The sequence below is a fragment of the Schistocerca americana genome, chromosome 10 (assembly GCF_021461395.2).
Source record: "Schistocerca americana isolate TAMUIC-IGC-003095 chromosome 10, iqSchAmer2.1, whole genome shotgun sequence".
NCBI classification, from domain to species: Eukaryota; Metazoa; Arthropoda; class Insecta; order Orthoptera; family Acrididae; genus Schistocerca; species Schistocerca americana.
This window is the reverse complement of record NC_060128.1, coordinates 102,845,498-102,871,888: the sequence shown is the minus strand read 5'-3', so window position 1 is coordinate 102,871,888 and position 26,391 is coordinate 102,845,498. Positions and strand designations below refer to the sequence as shown.

Here is a 26,391-nt window from a genome sequence, read left to right as displayed (position 1 = left end):
AAGCGTTTATTTGCCTGAACATGAACATCGCATCCTCCTATTTTGGTCCAATTCAGATAATTCCTTGGTACGTCGTCTATTTCTCTTGGAGAGTGTTTGTAACCATCGCTGGAGCACAGTTGTAAGGTGCATATTGCTAAGAATGGAGTGTGGTTGGGAAGCAGTGGTGTCGTTACCTGCACGGTGGCACAGCCGGCGCCAGTGGCATAGACGAACACCTTGGTGGGCAGGCTGGGCAGCGGCAGCGCCCTGGCTGGCTGGGTTCCCGGTCTCAGCTCCAGGGTGTCGGTCAGCTCCATGCCAGACGTGGCCAGCGAGACTGTCAGCGCGCGCTCCCGGTCCTGGGCCACCGACGACAGCTGCCACAGCGCACGCACGCACAGGTACACCAACTGCAGAGAGAGGAGGGATGCCCAATGTAGTCATGTTCCAAACAGGTGCTGTAGAAGCTACTGTGTGGAGAAGAAGGCTGATATGGTGTCCAAGGAGGTGGATAGCAACTAGAGCATACAGATGCCACAGTAGGTGCACGTACAGGTACACGAGCTGCAGAGAGAGGGCACAATGTAATCACAGTCTGGGCTGGCGGTGTAGGAGCTGTTGTCTGGAGGAGAAGGATGGGCTGAAAAGGGCAGACTCGAACCTCTGGCAGGAGGGACTGTGCGCGGGCGGATGTGAGCACTGAAGTCCATGAACATGGATATATGGTACTAGCATTACTGCCACAGTGAACACACATATGGGGACACCAGCTGTGGAGTGAGGGCAAAATGTAGTCACAGTCTGGGCAGGCACTGTAGGAGCTGTTGTCTGGAGGAGAAGGAAGGTCTCATGCAAGGGCATGGAAGATGAATGGGGTAGATAAATACTTCTGCCACTGTAGGTACATGCATAGGTGTGCTAGCTGTGGAGAAGGGTGCAGTGTTGTCATGGTGTGGGCAGGTGCTGTAGAAACTGCTGTCTGGAGGTGAAGGGAGGGCTGATGTGATGTGTGAATTCCTAAGGGACCAAACTGCTGCGGTCATCGGTCCCTGGACTTACACACTACTTAAACTAATTTGTGCTAAGAACAACACACACACCGGCGCCCAAGGGAGGACTCGAACCTCCGACAGGAGGGACTGTGCAAGGGCGGATGTGAGCACTGAAGTCCATGAACATGGATATATGATACTAGCACTGCTGCCACAGTGAACACACATATGGGGACACCAGCTGTAAAGTGAGGGCCCAATGTAGTCAGTCTGTGCAGGCACTGTAGGAGCTGTTGTCTGGAGGAGAAGGAAGCGCTTGTTTGAGGGTGTGAAAGATGAAGGCGGTAGATAAATACTATAGCACACATCTGCCACTGTAGGTACATGCATAGGTGTGCTAGCTGTGGACAAGGGTGCAGCGTAGTCATGGTCTGGGCAGGTGCCCATAGAAACTGCTGTCTGGAGGTGAAGGGAGGGCTGATGTGATGTGCAAATTCCTAAGGGACGAAACTGCTGAGATAATCAGTCCCTGGACTTACACAGTACTTAAATTAACTTGTGCTAAGAACAACACACACATCCGTGGCCAAGGGAGGACTCGAACCTCCGGCAGGAGGGACTGTGCAAGGGTGGATGTGAGCACTGAAGTCCATGAACATGGATATATTGTACTAGCATTGCTGCCACAGTGAACACACATATGGGGACACCAGCTGTGGAGTGAGGGCCCAATGTAGTCATAGTCTGGGCAGACACTGTAGGAGCTGTTGTGTGGAGGAGAAGGAAGGGCTTGTTTGAGGGTGTGAAAGATGAAGGGGATAGATAAATACTAGACCACACAGCTGCCACTGTAGGTACATACACAGGTATGATAGCTGTGGAGAAGGGTGCAGTGTAGTCACAGTCTGGGCAGGTGCTGTAGAAGCTGCTATCTGGAGGTGAAAGGAGGGTTGATGTGAATGCTGAGGTCCATAGGGATGGATAAATGGTACTAGCATTGCTGCCACACCAAGCACACATATGGGGACACCAGATGTAGAGAGAGATCTCAAAACAGTAATGGTCCATGCAGCAGCTGTGTTAGCTACTGTCTGGAGGAGACAGCTGGTGTAAAGTTGTTCAAGGGGATGACTAGGTGCAATGTGGACAGTGGCCATAATGCTTTTTGACACAGGTACACCATGTGCATAGGGAGGTCCAAATGTAGTTGTGGGAGATGGTGTCTGAAAGTGAAAGGAGGGCTGGTGTGATGCTATCAGAGGAAATGGATACAAACTACAAGCACAGCTATTATAGCGTTGACAATCAGGTAAACCAGCTACAGAGGGCAGACAGGTGCTGCAGAAACTAATGCCTGGCAGTGAAAGAGGGCTGGTTTGTGCACAGAAATGCCTTGCACCAGTCACGGAAAATTACACCTCTGATCATTTACATGTCTGCCAATGGTGTGTATGTGTTTGAAGTTACAATCACATTAGACCATGTCTTCTGAGGCCTTCACTGTTTTTATCAGACAATATATATGTTAAACATTTGTATGGATACACATCATACATTTATAGGATTTACAGGATATTCTGTAAAAATAGCTGAATACTGTGTTTCTATACAAGAATTCCTCTACAATCGCTAAGAAGTTGTTCAGGAGAAACATCTTTAACATACATTTGAAAACAGTTCTGCTGTCAGTCAGATACTTTATTTCCATAGGTAGATTGTGGAAGAGTTTCCTACATGCGTAGTTCACCCCTTTTTGCGCCAATGTCCAGTTGATTAAAGGTAATGCAGATCATTTTTTCTTCATTTGTACTTGTGAAAATGTCTGTCACTCTCAAACTCTAGTGGATTTTTGTTAACAAATTTCGTAAGGAAATGAATTTACTGTGAATCTGTGGTGAGTATACACAGCTAAAAAGATACCTGCAAGATGTACGTTCGTGAACCTCAAAACTAAATTTAATTGCTTTCCTTTGTATGTTTAATACTTTCTGCCTAAGTGAGGAGCTGACCCAGAATATTATCCTACAAGATATCAGTGAATGAATATTTGCACAGTGCTTTAAGGGGGGTAGGACGTCAAACGGACCGACTTGGAGCAGGAGAGGCATCACAGGATATTTTAATTTCCACTGTATATACTTTTACAAAAAAATTTATAAAACTTTGTCAGCATGACCAGGAAGGATTCAGAATTCACACTCATAGCAGTGGAAGTTCGAAAACATAACGAAATAATTTTTTTTTACATGTGAAATTTCATCATTTTTTTCACTTACTGATGGCAGTATTTGTTGCAATAGGTACACTTTTCTTCATAAGTAAGAGAGATTCTTCGATGAATTGTGCACAGCATACAAACCATACTTAAAGGTGTACGAAACTCTAGAAATTTCCAAACCTATTAAAAACTGTGGTAAAAATTGAGGTAATCAACTATAAAATTTGTGTTTTTCCTAAACATGGAGTTTAAAATATAACAGTTCATTCGTTTTTTTAATAAATTAAATAAATTCTAGAGTTTCATACACCTGTGAGTATGGTATGTATGATGTGCAAAATTCATTGAAGAATCTCTCTAACTTATGAAGAAAAGTGTACCTATAGCAACAAATGCAGCCATTAGTAAATGAAAAAATTATGAAATTTCACACGTAAAGAAATTTATTTTGTTATGTTTTCGAACTTCCACTGCAATGAGCGTGAATCCTGAATCTTTCGTGGTGATGCTGACAAAGTTTTATGAATTTATTTGTAAAAGTATAGACACTGGAAATTAAAATGTCATGTGATGCCTCTCCTGCTCCAAGTCGGCCCGTTTGACGTCCTACCCCCCGTTAATGTACTGATTTCTGCATTACCAGAGAGGGCACAATGTAATCGTGGTAGAGACAGTAGCTACTATGCGGTGCTGGTGGAAGGGGTGATGTGAAGACATCCAAGTTGATGGACAGATACTGCAAGACGGCTGTAGACAAGTGAGTGAAGTGCCTCTATTTCAAAATACGAGGTCTGTTCAAAAAATTCCTGAAATTTGTCCACAAAATTTTTCTAGGCTCACGTTTAATTATTGTACATTGTCTTCTTCGAAATACTCTTTCCCGCAATTGATACAGCGCTTCCAACGCCGTTTCCACTTCCGGAAGAAGTATCTTGATGCGCCTCTTGCTGGGCCGCATGAAGAGCCGTCTGCGAATTTTCTTTTATCTCGTCTACCACTGCAAATTTTCGTCCTTTCTACGGGGTTTTCAACTTTGGAAAAAGAAAAAAGTCCGGAGGGTCCAGGTCTGGAGAGTACGGAGGATGAGACAGCACAGCGATTTCGTTGTTTGTGCTACAGCCACGCACCAACAGGAATGAACATGTGGGTGCGTTATCGTGACGTAACAGCCATGAATTTTCTCGCCACTTCTCAAGCCGTTTCCTTCTCAAATTTTCCCGCAGGCGTCGCAACACGTCCCGACAGTACTATCGATTAACAGTTTGTCCCTGTGGCACGAGTACATGACGAACTAATCCTTCAAAAACAACTATCAGCATGGCTTTGAGACTTTACCTGACCTGACATTTTGGTCTTGGAGAACCTTCCTCGACCCACTGTGAAGACTGAAACTTGATCTAAATATCGTAACCGTAGATCAACGTCTCATCACCAGTTATGATTCTCTTAAGGAACACCTCGTTCGCGGCGCAGTGGTTAGCACACTGGACTCGCATTCGGGAGGACGACGGTTCGATCCCGCGTCCGGCCATCCTGATTTAGGTTTTCCGTGATTTCCCTAAATCAGGCAAATGCCGGGATGGTTCCTTTGAAAGGGCACGGCCGACTTCCTTCCCCGTCCTTCCCTAAACCGATGAGACCGATGACCTCGCAGTTTGGTCTCTTCCCCCAAAACAACCCAACCCAACCTCGTTCGCAGTTGCGCGATCCGAAAGCTCTTCACAGATTGCGAGGAGAAGGCCTTTCTCGCCTTGACTCAAGAGCCGTGGGACGAACTTGGCAGCAACAGGATGTATTCCAAGATGCTGTGTCAGGATTTCGTGACACGATCCAACTGAAATGTTACATTCTTCTGCAGTCTCTCGGACAGTCAGTCTTCGATTTGCAAGCACAATTTCGTTGACGTTCCTGACACGAGCGTCTTCGGTAGACGTCGAAGGGCGTCCTGAACGATGGTCATCTTTAACTTCCGTCCGGCCGTATTTAAACCGCGTGAAGCATTCATAACACCGAGTACGGCTGAAGCACTCATCACCGTAGGCTTCCTGCATCGTTTGGTGTGTCTCTGTAAAGGATTCCTAGAGTTTGAGGAAACATTTGTCCGCCTCCGGCAGCTGAGTGGTCAGCGCGACAGAATGTCAATCCTAAGGGCCCGGCTGGGTCGGAGATTTTCTCCGCTCAGGGACTGGGTGTTGTGTTGTCCCAATCATCATCATTTCATCCCCATCGACGCTCAACTGGCCGAGGTGGTGACAAATCGAAAGACTTGCACCCGGCGTACGGTCTACCCCACGGGAGGCCCTAGTCACACTCATTTAAATTTTTGCACAAAATTTAAAGCAGAGGTCTTGCTGCCATCTCGAAATTCGCAAACTGTGCGACATAACGTTCTACTCAATACAGCAGTCAACAATAACTAACAGACGTACGAAAATGAAACGCAGGCGTGTGCAGGGTTGCCAACCACATTTCGCTCCAACACGCCATTTGCGCGAAACTACGAATGTCCCAGATTTTTTTGAACAGACCTCGTATTTACTGCTTTCGCACCAGACATATGAAGTTACTGTTGTAATACTGAAAAGCTGTGTATTTCAGGAGCGAATGCGCTGCATGTTATTTACACTCACGCTCAAAAATCAATGATTGTGTGTGTGGAATCTTATGGGACTTAACTATGGTTCAAATGGCTCTGAGCACTATGGGACTTAACATCTATGGTCATCAGTCCCCTAGAACTTAGAACTACTTAAACATAACTAACCTAAGGACAGCACACAACACCCAGTCATCACGAGGCAGAGAAAATCCCTGACCCCGCCGGGAATCGAACCCGGGAACCCGGGCGTGGGAACTGCTAAGGTCATCAGTCCCTAACCTTACACACTACTTAACCTAAACTATCCTAAGGACAAACACAAACACCCATGCCCGACGGAGGACTCGAACCTCCGCCAGGATCAGCCGCACAGTCCCTGGCTGCAGCGCCCAAGACCGCTCAGCTAATCCCGCGCGGCTAAAGATAATGCTGATACATGGACAAACAGCGCTCTGGTGGGCGGTTTGCGGGTCTAAATCACCTCGGGGTATGACCAGGCGGTGCATCTGACCTGCGGTCGTCGCACGGTGGCGCTGGCAGCAGTCCACATACGCAGAGGTGTGTTGGTGCATGTCAGAGTACGGTGCAGTGAGTAAGGGTGCAGACGTTTTCAGACGTGCTAATGGTGACTGTGTGTTGAAATTGGCTAAAAGAACACATATTGATGGCGTTATTAGGGGCAGAATACTAGGGCAACTGGAGGCTGATCAAAGACAGCAGGCCGTAGCACGGGCCCTCCGTGTGCCATAAACTGTGATCTCAAGATTATGGCAACGATTCCAGCAGACAGGAAACGTGTCCAGGCGCTACAGTACGGGACGTCCACCGTGTACAACACCACAAGAAGACCGATATCTCACCATCAGTGCCCGAAGACGTCCACTGAGTACTGCAAATAGCCTGGCTCGGGACCTTACTGCAGCCACTGGAACAGTTGTCTCCAGACACACAGTCTAAGGACGACTGAACAGACACGGTTTATTCGCGCGGAGACCTGCAAGGCGCATTCCATTGACCCCCAGTCACAGGAGAGCACGTAAAGCCTGGTATCAAGAACACAGTACGGTCATTGGAACAGTAGTCCCAGGTTATGTTCATGGACGAGTCCAGTTATATATAGTCTGAACTGTGACTCTCGCCGGGTTTTCATCTGGCGTGAATTAGGGACCAGATACCAACCCCTTAATGTCTTTCAAAGGGAGCTGTATGGAAGTTGTGGTTTGATGGTGTGGGGTGGGATTGTGATTGGTGCACGTACACCCCTGCATGTCTTTGACACAGGAACTGTAACAGGTCAGGTGTATCGGGACGTCATTTTTGCACCACTTTTCAGGGGTGCAGTGGGTCCCACCTTCCTCCTGGTGGATGATAACGCACGGCCCCACTGAGCTCCCATCGTGGAGGAGTACCTTGAAACAGAAGATATCAGGCGAATGGAGTGGCCTGCATGTTCTCCAGACCTAAACCCCATCGAGCATGTCTGGGATGCTCTCGGTCGACGTATCGCTGCACGTCTTCAAACCCATACGACACTTCAGGAGTTCCGACAGGCACTGGTGCAAGAATGGGAGGCTATACCCCAGCAGCTGCTCGACCACCTGATCCAGAGTACGCCAACCCGTTGTGCGGCCTGTGTACGTGTGCATGGTGATGATATCCCTTACTGATATCGGGGTACATGCGCAGGAAACAGTGGCGTTTTGTAGCACACGTGTTTCGGGACGGTTTTCTCAACTATCACCAATACCGTGGACCTACAGATCTGTGTCGTGTGTGTCCCCTATGTGCCTATGCTATCAGCGCCAGTTTTGTGTAGTGCCACGTTGTGTGGCACTACGTTCTGCAGTTATCCTTAATTTATGAGCGTCAGTGTACATTGTTCATTATTTCTTGGCAGATTATCATATGTTTCAAGACTGTATAGCTGTTGGCGTACCTCTTTGTGGGTGTCCAGCAGGTAGGAGCGGTAGAACAGGTACTTAGCGACGGGCTCTGCGGAGCGTAGGTCACCCATCATGGAGTATGTCATCAGGGCGTAGAGAGAAGCCTTGTACTCCGCTGCCGTGGCTGAAACCGAAACCAAACCATCATCAGTAGCCAAGTCATAAATTTCTGTCAGTCAGTACCTGTCAGTGCAAAACCAAGCCTATTTAAATTCATGAAGAGCTCACCCGTGTTACTTATGTCTTTGTCTCCAGGATGAGACTTTCAGGAAGATACACGATGAAACTTCCTGGTAGATTAAAACTGTGTGCCCGACCGATACTCGAACTCGGGACCTTAGCCTTCGCGGGCAAGTGCTCTACCATCTGAGCTACCGAAGCACGACTCACGCACGGTACTCACAGTTTTACTTCTGCCAGTATCTCGTCCCCTACCTTCCAAACTTTATAGAAGCTCTCCTGCGGAAGGTAAAGGTCCCGAGTTCGAGTCTCGGTCGGGCACACAGTTTTAATCTGCCAGGAAGTTTCGTATCAGCGCATATTCCGCTGCAGCGTGAAAATCTCATTCTGGAAACCTCCCCCAGCCTGTGGCTAAGCCATGTCTCCGCAATATCCTTTCTTTCAGGAGTGCTAGTTCTGCTAGGTTCGCAGGAGAGCTTCTGTAAAGTTTGGAAGGTAGGAGCCGAGATACTGGCCGAAGTAAAGCTGTGAGGACCGGGCGTGAGTCGTGCTTCGGTAGCTCTGATGATAGAGCACTTGCCCGCGAAGGCAAAGGTCCCGAGTTCGAGTCTCGGTCGGGTACACAGTTTTAATCTGCATGGAAGTTTCATATCAGCGCACACTCCGCTGCAGAGTGAAAATCTCATTCTGAAGATACACGATGTTTTTACGACGTTGCAAGAAGTATGGACGACATGCGCCATTCTGTTTCAATCTATTTTATCACCTGAAGGTGATGTGAATTTAGATCTTAAGAAGACACGGATGCAAGGGAAGCAGCCGCGTTATTTGGCACTCAAGAGCGAAAGAAACTGGTATAGGCATACATGTTCAAATACAAGGATGTGTAGACTGACAGAATACGGCGCTGCGGTCGGCAACGCCTATGGAAGACAACAAGTGTCTGGCGCAGTTGTTAGATCAGTTATTCCTGCTACAATGGCGGGTCATCAAGATTTAACTGAGTTTTAATGTGGTACTATAGTCGGCGCACGAGCGATGGGACATAGCATCTCTGAGGCAGTGATCAAGTGAGGATTTTCAGGTGCGACCGTTTCACGAGTGTACAGTGAAAATCAGGAATCCGATAAAACATTAAATCTCCGACACCGCTGCGGCCGGAAAAGGAACCTTCATGAACAGGACCAACGACGACCGAACAGAGTCATTCAGAGTGACAGAAGTGCAACTCTTCCGCAAAGTGCTGCAGATTTCAATGCTGGGCAATTAACAAGTGTCAGTGTGCGAACCATTCGACGAGACATCATCCATAGGGTCGAAGACCTAATCGTGTACCCGCATGACACGAACCTTTACGCCTCGCCTGGGCCCGTTAACACCGGCATTGGACGGTTTATCTACATCTACATCTACATTTATACTCCGCAAGCCACCCAACGGTGTGTGGCGGAGGGCACTTTACGTGCCACTGTCATTACTTCCCTTTCCTGTTCCAGTCGCGTACGGTTCGCGGGAAGAACGACTGCCGGAAAGCCTCCGTGCGCGCTCGAATCTCTCTAATTTTACATTCGTGATCTCCGCGGGAGGTATAAGTACGGGGAAGCAATATATTCGATACCTGATCCAGAAACGCACCCTCTCGAAAACTGGACAGCAAGCTATACCGCGATGCAGAGCGCCTCTCTAGCAGGGTCTGCCTCTTGAGTTTGCTAAACATCTCCGTAACGCTATCACGATTACCAAAGAACCCTGTGACGAAATGCGCCGCTCTTCTTTGGATCTTCTCTATCTCTTCTGTCAACCCGACCTGGTACGGATCCCACACTGATGAGCAATACTCAAGTACAGGTCGAACGAGTGTTTTGTAAGCCGCCTCCTTTGTTGATGGACTATATTTTCTAAGGACTCTCCCAATGAATCTCAACCTGGTACCCGCCTTACCAATATTTAATTTTATTAGATCATTGCACTTCAAATCGTTCCGCACGCATACTCCCAGATATTTTACAGAAGTAACTGCTACCAGTGTTTGTTTCGCTATCATATAATCATACAGTAAAGGATCCTTCTTTCTATGTATTCGCAATACATTACATTTGTCTACGTTAAGGGTCAGTTGCTACTCCCTGCACCAAGTGCCTATCCGCTGCAGATCTTCCTGCATTTCGCTGCAATTTTCTAATGCTGCATCATCCGCGAAAAGCCGCACAATATCTGCTAGGTCATTTATATATATTGTGAAAAGCAACGGTCCAATAACAGTCCCGTGTGGCACGCCAGAGGTTACTTTAACGACTCTAGACGTCACTCCATTGAGAAAAACATGCTGTGTTCTGTTTGCTAAAAACTCTTCAATCCAGCTACACAGCTGGTCTGATATTCCGTAGGCTCTTACTTTGTTTATCAGGCGACAGTGCCTCGTCGGACGAGTCTCGTTTCAAATCGTTTCGAGCGGATGGAGGTGTACGGGTATGAAGATAACCTCATGAATCCATGGATCCTGCATGTCAGCAAGGGACAACTGAAGCTGGTGGAAGGTCTGTAAAGGTGTGAGGCGTGTGCAGTTGGAGTGATATGGGACCCCTGATACGTCTAGATACGACTCTTACAGGTGACACGTACGTAAGCATCCTGTCTGATCACTTTCATTCATCCATGTCCACTGTGTATTCCGGCGGACTTGTGCAATTTCAGCAGGACAATGCGACACCGCACACGTCTAGAATTGCTATAGAGTGGATCCAGTAACACTCTTCTGAGTTTAAACACTTCCGCTGGCCACCAATCTCCCCAGACGTGAAAATTATTGAGAGTTTCTGGGATGCTTTGCAACGTGCTGTTCAGAAGATCTCCACACCTTCATACCCTTACGGATTCATGGACAGCCGTGCAGGATTCATGGTGTCAATTCCCTCCAGCACTACTTCAGACATTAATCGAGTCCATGCCACATCAATTCTGCGTGCTCGCTTGGGCCCTACACAGGCAGATGTACCAGTTTCTTTTGCTCTTCAGTGCTGATTTATATTGGTCGCTCTTAGAAGCTTCTTATACAGTAATTCTGAAAGTCAATGCTTGACTATCTAAACGTGTAAACGTCAATGCTTTTTATCCTGTAAAGTGGTGGTTGAGTCGTCGTTTTAACATTAACATTGGAGCATATTTATTGATGGTAGCGTAGGGGGGGGGGGGGGGAGGTGGAAGTACTTGAGATATAAAAATAACTAATTAGATTACAATTTAACTTTCATTAACATCTTTCTGTACCATAGTTAGACTCAATAGATAGTAGCAGAGATCATTTTTGTCAGAAGTATTATAATACTGGATTGTTTCAGTTAACGTTGTTAGTAAATACACTGCTGTAACAAAAGTAGTGGGCTCCTCCTAATATGGTGCTGGACCTCCTTTGCCCGGCGTAGTGCATCAGCTCGATGTGGTATGGACTCAGCAGTTCGTTGGAATACCCCTACAGAAATGCTGACCCACAGCTGTCCATAATTACGAAAGTGTTTCCGGTGCAGCATTTTGTGCACGAACTGACCTCTCGATTACGTCTCGTAAATGTTCGATGGGATTCATGTCAGGGCGACGTGGATGGCAAAGCTATTCACTCTAATTGTCCAGAAATTTCTTCAAACCAATCGCTAGCAATTGTGGCCAGGAGACATGGCGCATTGTCATCCATGAAAATTCCATCGTGGTTTGGGAACATGACGTCCATGATTGGCTGCAAATGTTGTCCAAGTAGCCGAACATTACCATTGCCAGTGAATACGTAGGCTGGAACTTAAATAGTGCCAACACTGCTGTGGAGACACTGTGCAATGGAATCTACCATTGTCGCTGATAGCCCACGTTGTTGACATACCTACCTTGCCTCCGAGCAAGTGGACTCGCCCGTTCGACGTCATCGGTGCGCGCACAACCGAGGGAAACACAGTCACTTGTGAGCGAGCGGTCTAGCGTAACGGTGTCATAATGTTTTCGAAACAGGAAGAACGGAGTTGGATCAAGACTGAATGTGCCAGAGGTCGTACAGCACGACAGTGTCATCAAGGTCTTCAAGAGGTGTGCGGGGAATCGGCATTGCCGCACAGAACAGTGGCACGTTGGGTAAAAGCCTTCAACGAAGGTCGGCAAACTGTGGCAGGCGTGCATCGGGCAGGTCGTCCTAGCGTCTCTGGAGAATAAGTGCATGCTGTTGCCGCGTTAGTGGACAGTGATCGACGCCATACGATTGGTGAGCTCGCTCACGAAACGGATTAGTGCATACGGCTGTGCTTCGCATCCTGAAGGAACGCCTGGGAATGCGAAAAATTCCATCACGATGGGTTCCGCACGACTTGACGGAAATGCAGAAATGCATCCGTTACGAAACGCTGCTCAGACGCACTTGGAGCGCTATGAGCGCGAAGGAGAGGCTTTCTTACGCCGTATCGTAACAATGGATGAGACATGGGCCACATCGTACGAGCCAAAACTGAAACGCCAGTCCAACGAATAGCGTCATTATGGGTCGCCGCGAAAGTCGAAAGTGCGTCAGAGCTCCAGTATGGTGCAAGTTATGGTGATTCTCCTGTACGACTTTGATGATGTTGTCCTAACGCATTACGTTCCTCCACGGCAGACCGTCAATGCACAGTACTACTGTTCGTTTTTGGAGCATCACCTGCGACCAGCTATGCGGAAGAAGCGGCAATACTTTCTGCGCAACCCAACCCTTCATTTTGTACGACAATGCGCGGGCGCATACAGCGCAAGCTGTGGCTGCTCTGCTCTGTCGATGGGACTGGGAAGTACTGTACCATCCACCATACTCCCCGGATAGTGTCGGAAGTTCCATGCGGCTTTTCACGGATGAATCCGTAGTATACAGAGAAGTTGCAGCATTAGAAAATTGTAGCGAAATGCAGGAAGATCTGCAGCGGATAGGCACTTGGTGCAGGGAGTGGCAACTGACCCTTAACATAGATAAATGTAATGTATTGCGAATACATAGAAAGAAGGAGCCTTTATTGTATGATTACACGATAGCGGAACAAACACTGGTAGCAGTTACTTCTGTAAATTATCTAGGAGTATGCGTGCGGAACGATTTGAAGAGGAATGATCATATAAAATTAATTGTTGGTAGTGCGGGTACCAGGTTGAGATTCATTGGGAGAGTCCTTAGAAAATGTAGTCCATCAACAAAGGAGGCGGCTTACAAAACACTCGTTCGACCTGTACTTGAGTATTGCTCATCAGGGGGGGATCCGTACCAGGTCGGGTTGACAGAGGAGATAGAGAAGATCCAAAGAAGAGCGGCGCGTTTCATCACAGGGTTATTTGGTAACCGTGATAGCGTTACGGAGATGTTTAGCAAACTCGAGTGGCAGACTCTGCAAGAGAGGCGCTCTGCATCGCGGTGTAGCTTGCTCGCCAGGTTTCGAGAGGGTGCGTTTCTGGATGAGGTATCGAATATATTGCTTCCCCCTACTTATACCTCCCGCGGAGATCACAAATGTAAAATTAGAGAGATTCGAGCTCGCACGGAGGCTTTCAGACAGTCATTCTTCCCGCGAACCATACGCGACTGGAACAGAAAAGGGAGGTAATGACAGTGGCACGTAAAGTGCCCTCCGCCACACACCGTTGGGTGGCTTGCGGAGTATAAATGTAGATGTAGATGTTGACTTAAGTCCTTGTGACTTTGATTTGGTTCCGAAGATGAAGGAACCACTTCGTGGCATTCGCTTCAGAACTGTTCCAGAAATTCGACAGGCAGTAGACCGCTCCATTCGCACCATCAACAGAACAACAGGCTTTGCTAACTGTATACTACACCTTCTAAATGGGTGGCAACGGGTTCTGCACAACGCTGGTGACTACTTTGGAGGACAGTAACAGGTGCAAACATGCAACTGTTTTGTATCGGTTGTGAATAAATAGTTGCCACTATTGAAGTTCCAACACTCGTGAGAGGTTAAGTTCGATCAGAGCACCCAGCCCATTCCATGTAAACACTGTCCAGATCGTTGTGGAGGCACCATCAGCTTGCACAGCGCCTTCTTGACTTCGTGGGATCTGTGCCACAATCGAACCCTACCGTCAGCTACTACGAACTGAAATCGAGACTCATCTGATCGGTTCCAGTCGTTTAGGGTGCAACAGACACGGCCACGAGTCCAGGAGATTTCACACGAATCTCCTGAGCACAAATGAGAGCTCCACCACTGCACACCACAGTTTTTAATAGTTTCACACACCTGTAAGTATGGTTTGTATGCTGTGCAAAATTCATCGAAGAATCTCTCTTACTTATGAAGACAAGTTTACCTAAAGCAATAAATGCAGCCAATAGTAAGTGAAAAAAATGATGAAAACTTTCATGCAAAAAAATTTATTTGATTATGTTTTTTTAACTTCCACTATGTGTGTGAATCTTCAATCCTTCCTAGTCATGCTGACAAAGTTTTAAGATTCCTTTAATTTACGTCTATGGTCACAATCTTTTCTGTTTAACAGATTACCGGTTTCGGGCTTTAATGTCCATCATCAGATCTGTTTCATAAAAACAGAGTCTTAATGTACTGCAGCCATAGTGGCATCGTCAAATGTTAAATGCATTTGACGATGCCACTATGCCTGCAGTACATTGGGACTTTGTGTTTATGAAACAGACCTGATGATGGTCATTAAAGACCGAAACCGGTAATCTGTTAAACAGAAAAGATTATGACCATAGATGCAAATTAAAGGAAACTTATTACATATACAGGTCACTGTGTTTTTTCACGACGATGTCACAGTTTGTGAAACTTTTAAGAATTTATTTGTAAAAGCATAGACAGCGGAAATTAAAATGTCCTGTGGTGCCTCTCCTGCTCCAAGTAAGCCCGTTTGACATCCAATCCCCCTTAGCGGATTAGCAGTCATCTGCCCTGCTATGTGTGCCACCTAATGCTGGGTGTTGTTGCTGGCTCATAAAAAATGGTTCAGATAGCTCTAAGCACTATCAGACTTACCAATCTGAGGTCATCAGTCCCATAGACTGAGAACTACTTAAACCTAACTAACCTAAGGACATCACATACAGCCATACCCAAGGCCGGATTCGAACCAGTGACCATAGCAGCAGCGCGGTTCCAGGCTGAAGTGCCTAGAACCGCTCAGCCACCGTGCTTGGCTGCTGGCTCACGGAGGGCTCTTTTATATCTACAAACTTGAAATGGCGACCCTGCCAGGATCTCCCAGTCCTTCCTAGTGACTACAATGTAGCCAATACTCACTGGCTAGTCGGCGGTCCCTGGGCAGTGTTCCTGTTCTGGCATCTGACAGGTGGTACGGCCAGCCAAAGTCGCCCTCCTCATTGGCGGAGACATTTCTGAGCCTGGCGACGGCGGCGGCGGCCACCTCACTGCGGGACGCCACCAGAGCCAGTGCGAGAGAGGCCGCAGACAGTGGAGGCGGCGCCGAGGATCTGTCCAGCAGCAGCGACCGCTCCAGGAAGTATCGTGCTCGCAGGCAGCACTCCTCGTCACCCTGTGTACACAGATGGGCAGACGAGTGTGGCCTATATGATGCTAAAGACATCTACATCTATATTCTGTAAACTGTTTTTGGTAATTGACATGCAGTTCCATCGTGTCCGCATTGTTACTTTGTGTGAGGATGGACTCTCAACAAGGGAAGTGTCCAGGCATCTCTGAGTGAGCCAAAGCGATGTTTCTCGGAGGTGGAGGAGATACAGAGAGACAGGATCTGTCGATGGCATACCTCGCTCAGGCCGCCCAAGGGCTACTACTGCAGTGGATGACCGCTACCTAAGTATTATGGCTCGGAGGAACCCTGACAGCGAAGCCATCATGTTGAATAATGATTTTCGTGCAACCACAGGACATTGTGTTACGACTCAAACTGTGTGCAACAGGCTGCATGATGTGCAACTTCACTCCCGACGTCCATGGCGAGGTCCATCTTTGCAACCTCGACACCATGCAGTGCGGTACAGATGGGCCGAACAACACGCCAAATGGGCCGCTCAGAATTAGCTTTACATTTTCTTCACCGATGAGTGTTGCATATGCCTTAAACGACACAACCGTCGGAGGTGTGTTTGGAGGCAACCCGGTCAGGCTGAACGCCTTAGACACACTGTCCAGCAAGTGCAGCAAGGTGGAGGTTCCCTGCTGTTTTGGTGTAGCATTATATGGGGCCGACATACGGCGCTCGTGGTACAGATGGCGCCGTAACGGCTGTACAATAGGTGAATGCCATTATCCGAGCGATAGTGCAACTATATTGGCAGCATATTGGCGAGGCATTCGTCTTCATGGAGACAATTCGCGCCACCATCGTGCACATCTTGTGAATGACTTCCTTCAGGATAACGACATCAAATGGTTCAAATGGCTCTGAGCACTATGGGACTAAACATCTGAGGTCATCAGTCCCCTAGAACTTAGAACTACTTAAATCTAACCAACCTAAGGACATCACACACATTCATGCCCGAGGCAAGATTCGAACCTGCGACCGTAGCGGTCACGTGGTTCCAGACTGAGGCGCCTAGAACCGCTCTGTCACACCGGCCGGCATAATGACATCGCTCGACTAGAGTAGCCAACATGTTCTCCAGACATGAACCCTATCGAACATGCCTGGGGTAGATAGAAAAGAGCTGTTTATGGAGGACGTGACCCACCAACCACTCTGAGGGATCTACGCCGAATCGCCGTTGAGGATTGACACATTCTGGACCAACAGTGCCTTGACAAACTTGTGGATAGTATGCCACGAAGAATACAGGCATGCATCGATGCAAGAGGACGTGCTACTGGGTATTAGAGGTACTGGTGTGTACAGCAGTCTGGACCGCCTCGGTGTATGGGGGTAGAACATGCAATGTGTGGTTTTCATGAGCAATAAAAAGGGCGGAAATAAAGTTTGTGTTGATCTCTATTCCAATTTTCTTTACAGGTTTCGGTGATACAAAACTTTATTTGATGTGTGTACTTGACATGAGTCAGAGGATGTGCTCACATTATCATCAACCTCTCTGATGGTGATTGGGCTGTTTTACAGAACGATTATCTTTGCTTCTTCCACACAATTCTCAGTAATTGATACAGTTGGGAGCCCATGGCGACCATATCTTTAACGTCTTTCAGCCTTTTCTCAAACGATTATGTCACTCGTAAACTCTTGTCTTACAACAGATTCAAAAAGAGGCAGAGCCAACACTTGGAATGCGGTGCTGAACTTCATTCCATTCTTTGAAGAAAAATTAAATGCAATATTCTTTGATCCATCGTTTTCGAAAGTAAAAATTACCCGAGCGCTAGAAAGCATTTATAAACTAGTCGACTGTTAACAATAAACTAAATATTCAAAACCGCTGAAAATGGAAACATGCCTCAGGACCACGCGTACCAGTAAGATAAGAAATATTGAAAATCTGACTTTTAAGACCGCGAAATTAAAAAAATTCCTGTTGCTTTTTGATCACTGCTCGTGAGTGTTACATTCCTTAACCTTGGTTCTAATACAGTCTGTATCAAATATAGTTTTGCATGGTTCCCGGTAGGTAGCAGCACTGTGCGCCAACTTCAGTTCTAGAAAAAGTGGTGTCGGGACAACAGAAAGCGTTTTGTGTTCTACGTTTTGCGCAGTGTGGATCAGTAATAACTGTTCAGCGTGACTTTCGTACTAGGTATGGTGGGGATCCTCCCACAGTACAGAGCATTAGACGATGGCAGGAACAATCCCGAGAAACAGGTTGTCTGTGTAAAGGCAGGCGTGTGTTGCGTCGACCTTTACACATGAGACCGTACAAAATTCAGCAACTGCGAGCTCTTCGTGAAGATGATGAACAACAGCGTGTGGAGTTCTGTAATTTCGTTCTCGGCAAGATGGAGGATAACAGTTTCCTTCCACACTTAGTGTTTAGTGACGAGGCAACATTCCATTTAAATGGAAAGGTGAACCGTCATAAGGTGAGAATATTGCGTATGGAACAACCATATGAAGTTGTACAGCATGATAGGGCCACTCCAAAATTTAATGCTTTTTGTGCAGTTTCACGGGGAATGGCGTACGGTCCATTTTTCTTTCCCGAGAACACTGTTACAGGAAGCACATATCTCGATATGTTAGAGAACTTTTGTGGTGTGCGTACTGTAAGACTTTCGGTACACACACCATCAGATCATTTGACTCGACGCTTTAACGAAGTGTCAGCAATATGTCTCGTGGTCTTATCGTGGCGTGTTTATCTTCTGTCGTTAGGTCAGACGATAGAAATGCCACTTGCACGCTTAGAGTAGCAGATTGACGGTGACCAACTTTAACAGAACTTGATTAATTTTCACACACATTTATTAAAATAATAAAAATCATAAACCTTACTTAACTTGATTCCGGATGCTATTTACAATTGACAATCTGAAGTTCCTTTGGTCTTGGTTGTTGTTGTTGTTGTGGTCTTCAGTCCTGAGACTGGTTTGATGCAGCTCTCCATGCTACTCTATCCTGTGCAAGCTTCTTCATCTCCCAGTACCGACTGCAGCCTACATCCTTCTGAATCTGCTTAGTGTATTCATCTCTTGGTCTCCCTCTACGATTTTTACCCTCCATGCAGCCCTCCAATGCTAAATTTGTGATCCCTTGATGCCTAAAAACATGTCCTACCAACCGATCCCTTCTTCTAGTCAAGTTGTGCCACAAACTTCTCTTCTCCCCAATCCTATTCAATACCTCCTCATTAGTTACGTGATCTACCCACGTTATCTTCAGCACTCTTCTGTAGCACCACATTTCGAAAGCTTCTATTCTCTTCTTGTCCAAACTAGTTATCGTCCATGTTTCACTTCCATACATGGCTACACTCCATACAAATACTTTCAGAAACGACTTCCTGACACTTAAATCTATACTCGATGTTAACAAATTTCTCTTCTTGAGAAACGCTTTCCTTGCCATTGCCAGTCTACATTTTATATCCTCTCTGCTTCGACCATCATCAGTTATTTTACTCCCTAAATAGCAAAACTCCTTTATTACTTTAAGTGTCTCATTTCCTAATCTAATTCCCTCAGCATCACCCGATTTAATTCGACTACATTCCATTATCATCGTTTTGCTTTAGTTGATGTTCATCTTATATCCTCCTTTCAAGACACTGTCCATTCCGTTCAACTGCTCTTCCAAGCCCTTTGCTGTCTCTGACAGAATTACAATGTCATCGGCGAACCTCAAAGTTTTACTTCTTCTCCATGAATTTTAATACCTACTTCGAATTTTTCTTTTGTTTCCTTTACTGCTTGCTCAATATACAGATTGAATAACATCGGGGAGAGGCTACAACCCTGTCTCACTCCTTTCCCAACCACTGCTTCCCTTTCATGCCCCACGACTCTTATAACTGCCATCTGGTTTCTGTACAAATTGTAAATAGCCTTTCGCTCCCTGTATTTTACCCCTGCCACCTTCAGAATTTGAAAGAGAGTATTCCAGTTAACATTGTCAAAAGCTTTCTCTAAGTCTACAAATGCTAGAAACGTGGGTTTGCCTTTCCTTAATCTATTTTCTAAGATACGTCGTAGGGTCAGAATTGCCTCACGTGTTCCAACATTTCTACGGAATCCAAACTGATCTTCCCCGAGGTCGGCTTCTACCAGTTTTTCCATTCGTCTGTAAAGAATTCGCGTTAGTATATTGCAGCTGTGACTTATTAAACTGATAGTTCGGTAATTTTCACATCTGTCAGCACCTGCTTTCTTTGGGATTGGAATTATTATATTCTTCTTGAAGTCTGAGGGTATTTCGCCTGTTTCATACATCGCGCTCACCATATGGCAGAGTTTTGTCATGACTGGCTGTCCCGAGGCCATCAGTAGTTCTAATGGAATGTTGTCTACTCCCAGGGCCTTGTTTCGACTCAGGTCTTTCAGTGCTCTGTCAAACTCTTCATGCTGTATATCATCTCCCATTTCGTCTTCATCTACATCCTCCTCCATTTCCATAATATTGTCCTCAAGTACATCGCCCTTGTATAAACCCTCTATATACTCCTTCCATCTTTCTGCCTTCCCTTCTTTGCTTAGAACGTCTTGGTACGTGAATCTTATTCTCACATATCTCTGATACTTGACAAAGTGTCTTTTCATTTATCTTCATGGCTATGTACAGAAATATGATAATCTTCTTAGGCGCAGACTGAAACTTGACTATAGACTGGTACAGACTAATGCAGACTGGTACAGACTGGTGCAGACAGATGCAGATTGCCTAATTGGAGGTCTGTACACTCGTTATAATACCTCGCGCATTCAGATATCACTGTGCGAGTGTGATCTGCGAGGAAACAAGGTTCTACGTTAGCAGCAATCTCACTGGCTGCGTTACATATTAATACGCGGATCGGCGGAAGCAGAATTTGGTCCGTCTCTAAGGCTGCGCCATCTCGTAGTGTGGATATGGACGAGCGCTTTGCCTGCGCTGTTGTGCTTAGCGGGGCGCGCTCTAGTGGGAAAGTTGTGTACGCGCTGACTACGCGGAACTATGTACACAACAACTTTCTTTTCCCACAGTTGGAGATTGATTCGAACGATTTCATTTACCAACAGGATGGGGCACAGTTACACTAGCATCTGGAAGTGCGGGAACTTTAAAATCAAATGATTACAGAGCGATGGACCGGTCACATTGGACCAAATGATTCAGCCTCACATTAATGGCCTCCAAGGTAACTGGACCTGACGGAATGTGATTATTTCTTGTGGGGGTTTATAAAGGACTCTGTTGACGTGCCTCCATTACCAGCAACAATGAATGTACTAAGATACCACATAACAGCAGTTGTGGAAGCTGTAACTCAAAACATGCTCGCTGTAGTATCGGAACAATTTCAATATTGCATTGACATATGGCGTGCATCTCAAAAGGGGAGAGGGGGTCACATTGAGCATCTATGAAAAGGTATGGAACAATACATTTTGAGTTTCCAGTTCATAACTTTATGACGATATTATGCCCCACATTCTTTTTAAAAAGCCATTAATATACATAGACAAATGTCCTCGTTAGTGCTTCACATTTGATGTTTGTTCTGTGCGCCAGCAGAGGGCAGAGCTGTAGTGCAGCGTCAAAATGGCTTCTACATACGACTCACGTTGCAAGCAGTGTACTGTTACTGAATTAGTGTGTGCAGAAATAGAAACAGTGCTGAACATCCGTAAACGTTTGTGCGCAGTGTATGGCGATGCTGCAGTTGATAGGAGTACGGTTGGGCGATGGGCAGAGGAAGTCACAGCCTCAGGAAACGCAGAAACAGAGCTCCAAAATCAGCCACGCTCGGGACGTCCTGCCACAGCCACTGCTCCAGACGTGCTGAATTGTGCGGATGCCATTATTCGTGCATCACAACTCGACATTTGGCTCTGCAGTTGTTGGTCAGCATTGGAAGTGCGTCTGCAATGGTCGTGACTCTCGGATGTTCAAAGAGGTGCTCACGATGGGTTACACGAACACTCACAGCGGACCACAGGATTCAAAGAAAAGCCATTTCATCTGAATTGTTGGAGCCTTTTGGGACCGACAGATAGGCCTCTCTGTCGCGAATCGTTACGGGGGACGAAATCTGCGTGCACCACTTTGCGCCAGAAACAAAAAGGCAGTACATGGAGAGGCATCATCCTCATTCACCACAAAAGAAGAAATTCAAGAGAACTCTCTCTGCCTGAAAAGACATGGTGACAGTCTTCTGGGATTGTGATGGCGTCATTCTCGTGGATGTGATACCAAGAGGGTCAACCATCAATTCAGAGGCATACGTGAAGACTCTGAATAAACTCAGATGGTAGAGCACTTGCCCGCAAAAGGCAAAGGTCCCAAGTTCGAGTCTCGGTCCGGGACACAGTTTTAATCTGCCAGGAAGTTTCATATCACCACACACTCCGCTACAGAGTGAAAATTCACTCTGGAAACATCCCCTAGGCTGTGGCTAAGCCATGTCACCGCAATATCCTTTGTTTCAGGAGTGCTAGTTCTGCAAGGTTCACAGGAGAGCTTCTGTAAAGTTTGGAAGGTAGGAGACGAGGTACTGGCAGGAGTAAAGCTGTAAGGCCGGGGCGTGAGTTGTGCTTGGGTAGCTCAGATGGTAGAGCACTTGCCCGCTAAAGGTAAAGGTCCCGAGTTTGAGTCTCGGTCCGGCGCACAGTTTTAATGTGCCAGGAAGTTTCATATCACCACACACTCCGCTGCAGAATGAAAATCTTATTCTCGAAACTCAAGAACCGTTTCGGACGTGTTCGATCGGACAAGAATCCAACACGATAATGCTTCGCCACACACAAGTCTGAGAACCCGGGAACACATCGCCAAATTGGGTTGGACATCATTGCCTCATCCACCATAAAGTCCACACCTGACACCCTCTGATTTCCATCTCTTTGGGGCGCTTAAAGATTCTCAATGGGAAATACACTTTGAAGATGACGAGAGTGTCAGTAGTGCAGGACAAGGCTACACCTACAGGACAAGAGCTTTTACCAGAAGGTAATACAGGCTCTTCAACAACGTTTGTGTACAGCCATAGAAATTGATGGAGACTACGTAGAAAAATAGGACACGGGGAAGACATGTTGATGTATATTGTCACCAAATTGTCACTCTGAACAATAAACATGTCCTGAGAAAAAGAGTGGGGCATTACTTAATGAACGACCCTTGTATATGCATAAAAAGTTCTCGGGTTACTTGCCGCATCAAATTTGCATAACATCCCGAGCTTTCGATGACTACCTCCGCCATCTTTGTCAGGGGTAAAACTGACTGTCGTGGACCGTTTTCTTTTCTATATTGTTATTTTGAAACCTGTTTACTGGCAGGCCTGCAGCAGCATACTACGCCGCTCTTTGGCCGCAGAGAAACACAAAGATACAAATGAAGACAATTAGAGAGAAAAAGATGGTGGACATGTAAACGGAGACAAACACTTTTTAAAATACAAGGTGCCGTTCATGGGCGTACAGTCCAAGATAAAATTGTTCAGACACTTGGACACAGACAGAGACGAAAATTGTCACACGTGAACATAGGTGCACAAAACGAATAACACTGAACCACTTAAGCACAAACGACGGCACACACAGAACATGAGGCATTGATCTCCGGCGCGCGAATGTTCACTAACCGTGTACGAGTCTGGGGACCTGCCAAGAGAGGAGGAGGGGGGGGGGGTGGGAGAGGGAGAGGGGAAAGAAGATGCCATGGGCAGGGGAGATAGGGGGAAGGGAGGAAGGGGGAAGGGAAGCCCGGGGGAAGAGGGGTGGAGGAAGGGGATGGGGGAAAATGAAAGAGAAGGGAGGGAGGGTGCCTAAAGGAAAGGACACAGGAAGTGGGGGGGGGGGGAAGATCAAAGTTGATAGGAGGGGTAGATGGAGGGGAGGAAGACATCATCAGGGAGGGGGAGCTGGCGGAAGCCACCTTGGGAGAGGGTAAGGAGGGTGGAGAGATGGAGACCGGGTGGGACGTGGGAATACAGGCGCGGCAGCGGGCGGGGGTGGGAGAGGACGGGTGAGATAAGCGGATGAGGAGGATCGAGTTTACAGGAGGTGTACAGGATCCGTATCGTTTCGAGGAAAAGGAGGAGGTGGGGGAAGGGGATGAGATCATACAGGTTCCGCGTGGGGGAGGGGCGACAGATGCGATAGGCGAGGCGGAGAGCATGGCGTTCAAGGATTTGTAAGGATTTATAAAAGGTAGGGGGGGAGGGCGGAGATCCAGGCCGGATGGGCGTAACAAAGGATAGGGCGGATGAGGGATTTATAGGTGTGGAGGATGGTGGAGGGGTCCAGACCCCACGTATGGCCGGAAAGGAGCTCGAGGAGACGGAGTCGGGAGTGTGCCTTGGCTTGGGTTGTCTGGAGATGGGGAGTGCAGGAGAGGCGACGGTCGAGGGTGACGCCAAGGTACTTAAGGATGGGAGTGAGGGCGATAGGACGGCCATAGATCATGAGATAGAAATCAAGGAGGCGGAAGGAAGGGGTGGTTTTGCCTACAATGATCGCCTGAGTTTTGGAGGGATTGACCTTGAGCAACCATCGTGGACCGGTGAGGCATCCACTTTACAAGAAGTGGACGGCTTCTCATTGGCTGGACGACATCACGGTAAAAACGGCGCGTATGCCCATAGATATTGTTTGCGCGCTTTATCCAGCGTTGCTTGCAGCGCCATCCTTCACAACAGGCGGAGAACTTCACGGAAAGTAAGAAGTCTCCCTCTCCTCTCTTTCTTTATCAATTGCGCGCTTCCATGCATTGCTGAGTGCATAGCCGGAGTCTCTGTTGAAATTATTTTCGCAAAGTCTAATTCAACTGCTTCCCTGATGACAGAGTCCCAGTCCTTTGAAGCATGAGCCAGTATTCTTGTTTCATCGAATAAAATCTTATGTTTATTTAACAAACTGTGCTCACTCAGTCACCGCTGATTTTTTCTAGATACCTGTATTTCAGGTGACGCTGATGTTCCACACAGCGATCGGCAGCAGTTCTTATAGACTGGCCCGCATAATTTTTGCCAAACTCGCAAGGAATGCTGTAAATTCATGGCACTCTCAGGCCAAGATTGTCTTTCACGGGTCGTAACATTTCTTTAATCTTCCTAGGTGGCCGGAAGACTGGTCTGATGCCCTGCCAGCTCAGGACTCTGCCACTCTTGCTGGTCGTTGCACCACAGAATGGCAGCCGCGTGATGTGTTGGTCCTCTTGATCTGTTCGAACAGCTTCCTTCCTAGGTTTCTTCGCCAGAGTAGATCTGATATCACGATCAGAGTATCCATTTTTTCTGAATGCCATCGTCAGATGGTTAATCTCAGAGCCGAGATGATACTTGCCCGAAATAGTCGTTGCTCTGTACGCCAAAAGTATTCAGCATAGCTCTCTTCTGAGCTGGGTGGTGAAAACTATGTGGGTTTAGATATAAATCTGTATGCGTCGGTTTTCTGTACGCAGAATGTCCGAGATGTCCATCTGATTTTCGCTCCACCAGCACATCTGAGAAGGGTAACTTCACATCCTTCTTCACCTCCACTGTAAATCTTATGTTCTGGTGTATTCCATTCAAATGATCAACAAACTGCTGTAGTGCCTCATTGCCATGTGTCCAGTTTAAAAATGCATCGTCAACATACCTGAAGAAGCAGGATTAAGGGAGCACTGTTCAATGCTCGTTCTTCGAAATCCTCCATGAAGAAGTTAGCTATGACTGGTGACAGTAGCGAACCCAGGGCTGTTGCGTCAGTCATTTCATAATATTTTCCACCATGGTCGTCAAAGTGTGTCGAGGATAGTCATCGAAAGCTCAGGATTTTATCCAAATTTGTCGCGGCAAGTAAACCAAGATCTTTTTACGCGAGGACTCCGTCGCGAAAGACTTCGTAGTCAGACCCTCGTATATTTATTAGTTCAGACATACTGTTGAGTGGTACTTAAGATAAGTAAATAAATTAGTGAAATCAAAGTGAAGTAGAAATTAGAATATAAATGAAAAACTTAGTTTAGTTTAGAAGAATTACACAGTGGCAAACAGCAGGCAGAACAGCAGAGCAGAAGAGACAATGACCATGAAGTCAGCAAGTTCCACATAAGCGGACGCTGTCGATTCAGCTGTCAGCGCATCGTCCGACCAGCTCACGTGTTTCTCAATCGTCACATGTGAGCAAAGGCCCTCGCCTACATTCCAACAGCCAATGACCGACATTAAGAAGATTCTTCGAGAAGCTTTTCAACGTGACAGAAGAGGCAATGGCCGTGAAGTCGTTCACCTCCAGTGAACTGAAGTGAATAAATACGCGAGATGCGGTGGGCCCAACAGGCGAAGGAAGAGGAGAAGAGTAGCAGTTGTTTTCAGTCAGTTTCGGTGCTGAAGACTGTCATACACAGACGCACCAAGTCCGCCGCTGTAATGGAATAGCAAGCAGCAGCCTCGGCGCCAGAAGACAGAAGTTAAAAGGTATTTGAAGACGGATTTTTACGAACCCGGGTGACTCATGAGGACGGGAAGGTGACGGCCTCACATCAGCAGTCACCTGTGAGCTGGGATGAAGACCTGACAGCCGAAGACTGGCAAGCGGGAGTCCATTGTTCGAGTCCAGGACACTGGCCTTTCCCCGCCGCACCGCTCCGCTGGCCGACACACAACACACGCGGCCGCTTAGAGAAGAGAAACACGGAGAGGCCACATCCAAGGTATCACCATCCAATGCACGACTTCGCTCGCAATAATTAAACGGGCCACCTCGTGCTGCGCGTCTCCAGTCAACTGGGCGAGATGACGACACGCCACGCGTAATCAGATGCCGCCGCTGTCGCAGCAGAAGGCTTCGCAAACGACACAGCTGCCGCTCTCCGAGCCAGAACATCGAGTAAGGAAACAGTTGTACAAATCTTCAATAAAAGTTATCTTATGTAAAAATGCTGTTTCATTCTACC

General features: G+C 47.0%; 1 protein-coding gene across 1 annotated transcript in view; it reads right to left on the bottom strand.

Annotated features, from left to right (window-relative positions):
• LOC124552274 (C3 and PZP-like alpha-2-macroglobulin domain-containing protein 8) overlaps nt 1-26,391 on the bottom strand; it is an 842,473-nt gene that overhangs the window by 73,179 nt on the left and 742,903 nt on the right. The window contains exons 21-23 of the mRNA XM_047126553.1: nt 15,189-15,441; nt 7,728-7,858; nt 177-392 (exon numbers count right to left, since the gene is read on the bottom strand). Of these exons, the coding sequence (XP_046982509.1) occupies nt 177-392; nt 7,728-7,858; nt 15,189-15,441 (600 nt within the window). The remainder of the gene's footprint in view (nt 1-176; nt 393-7,727; nt 7,859-15,188; nt 15,442-26,391) is intronic.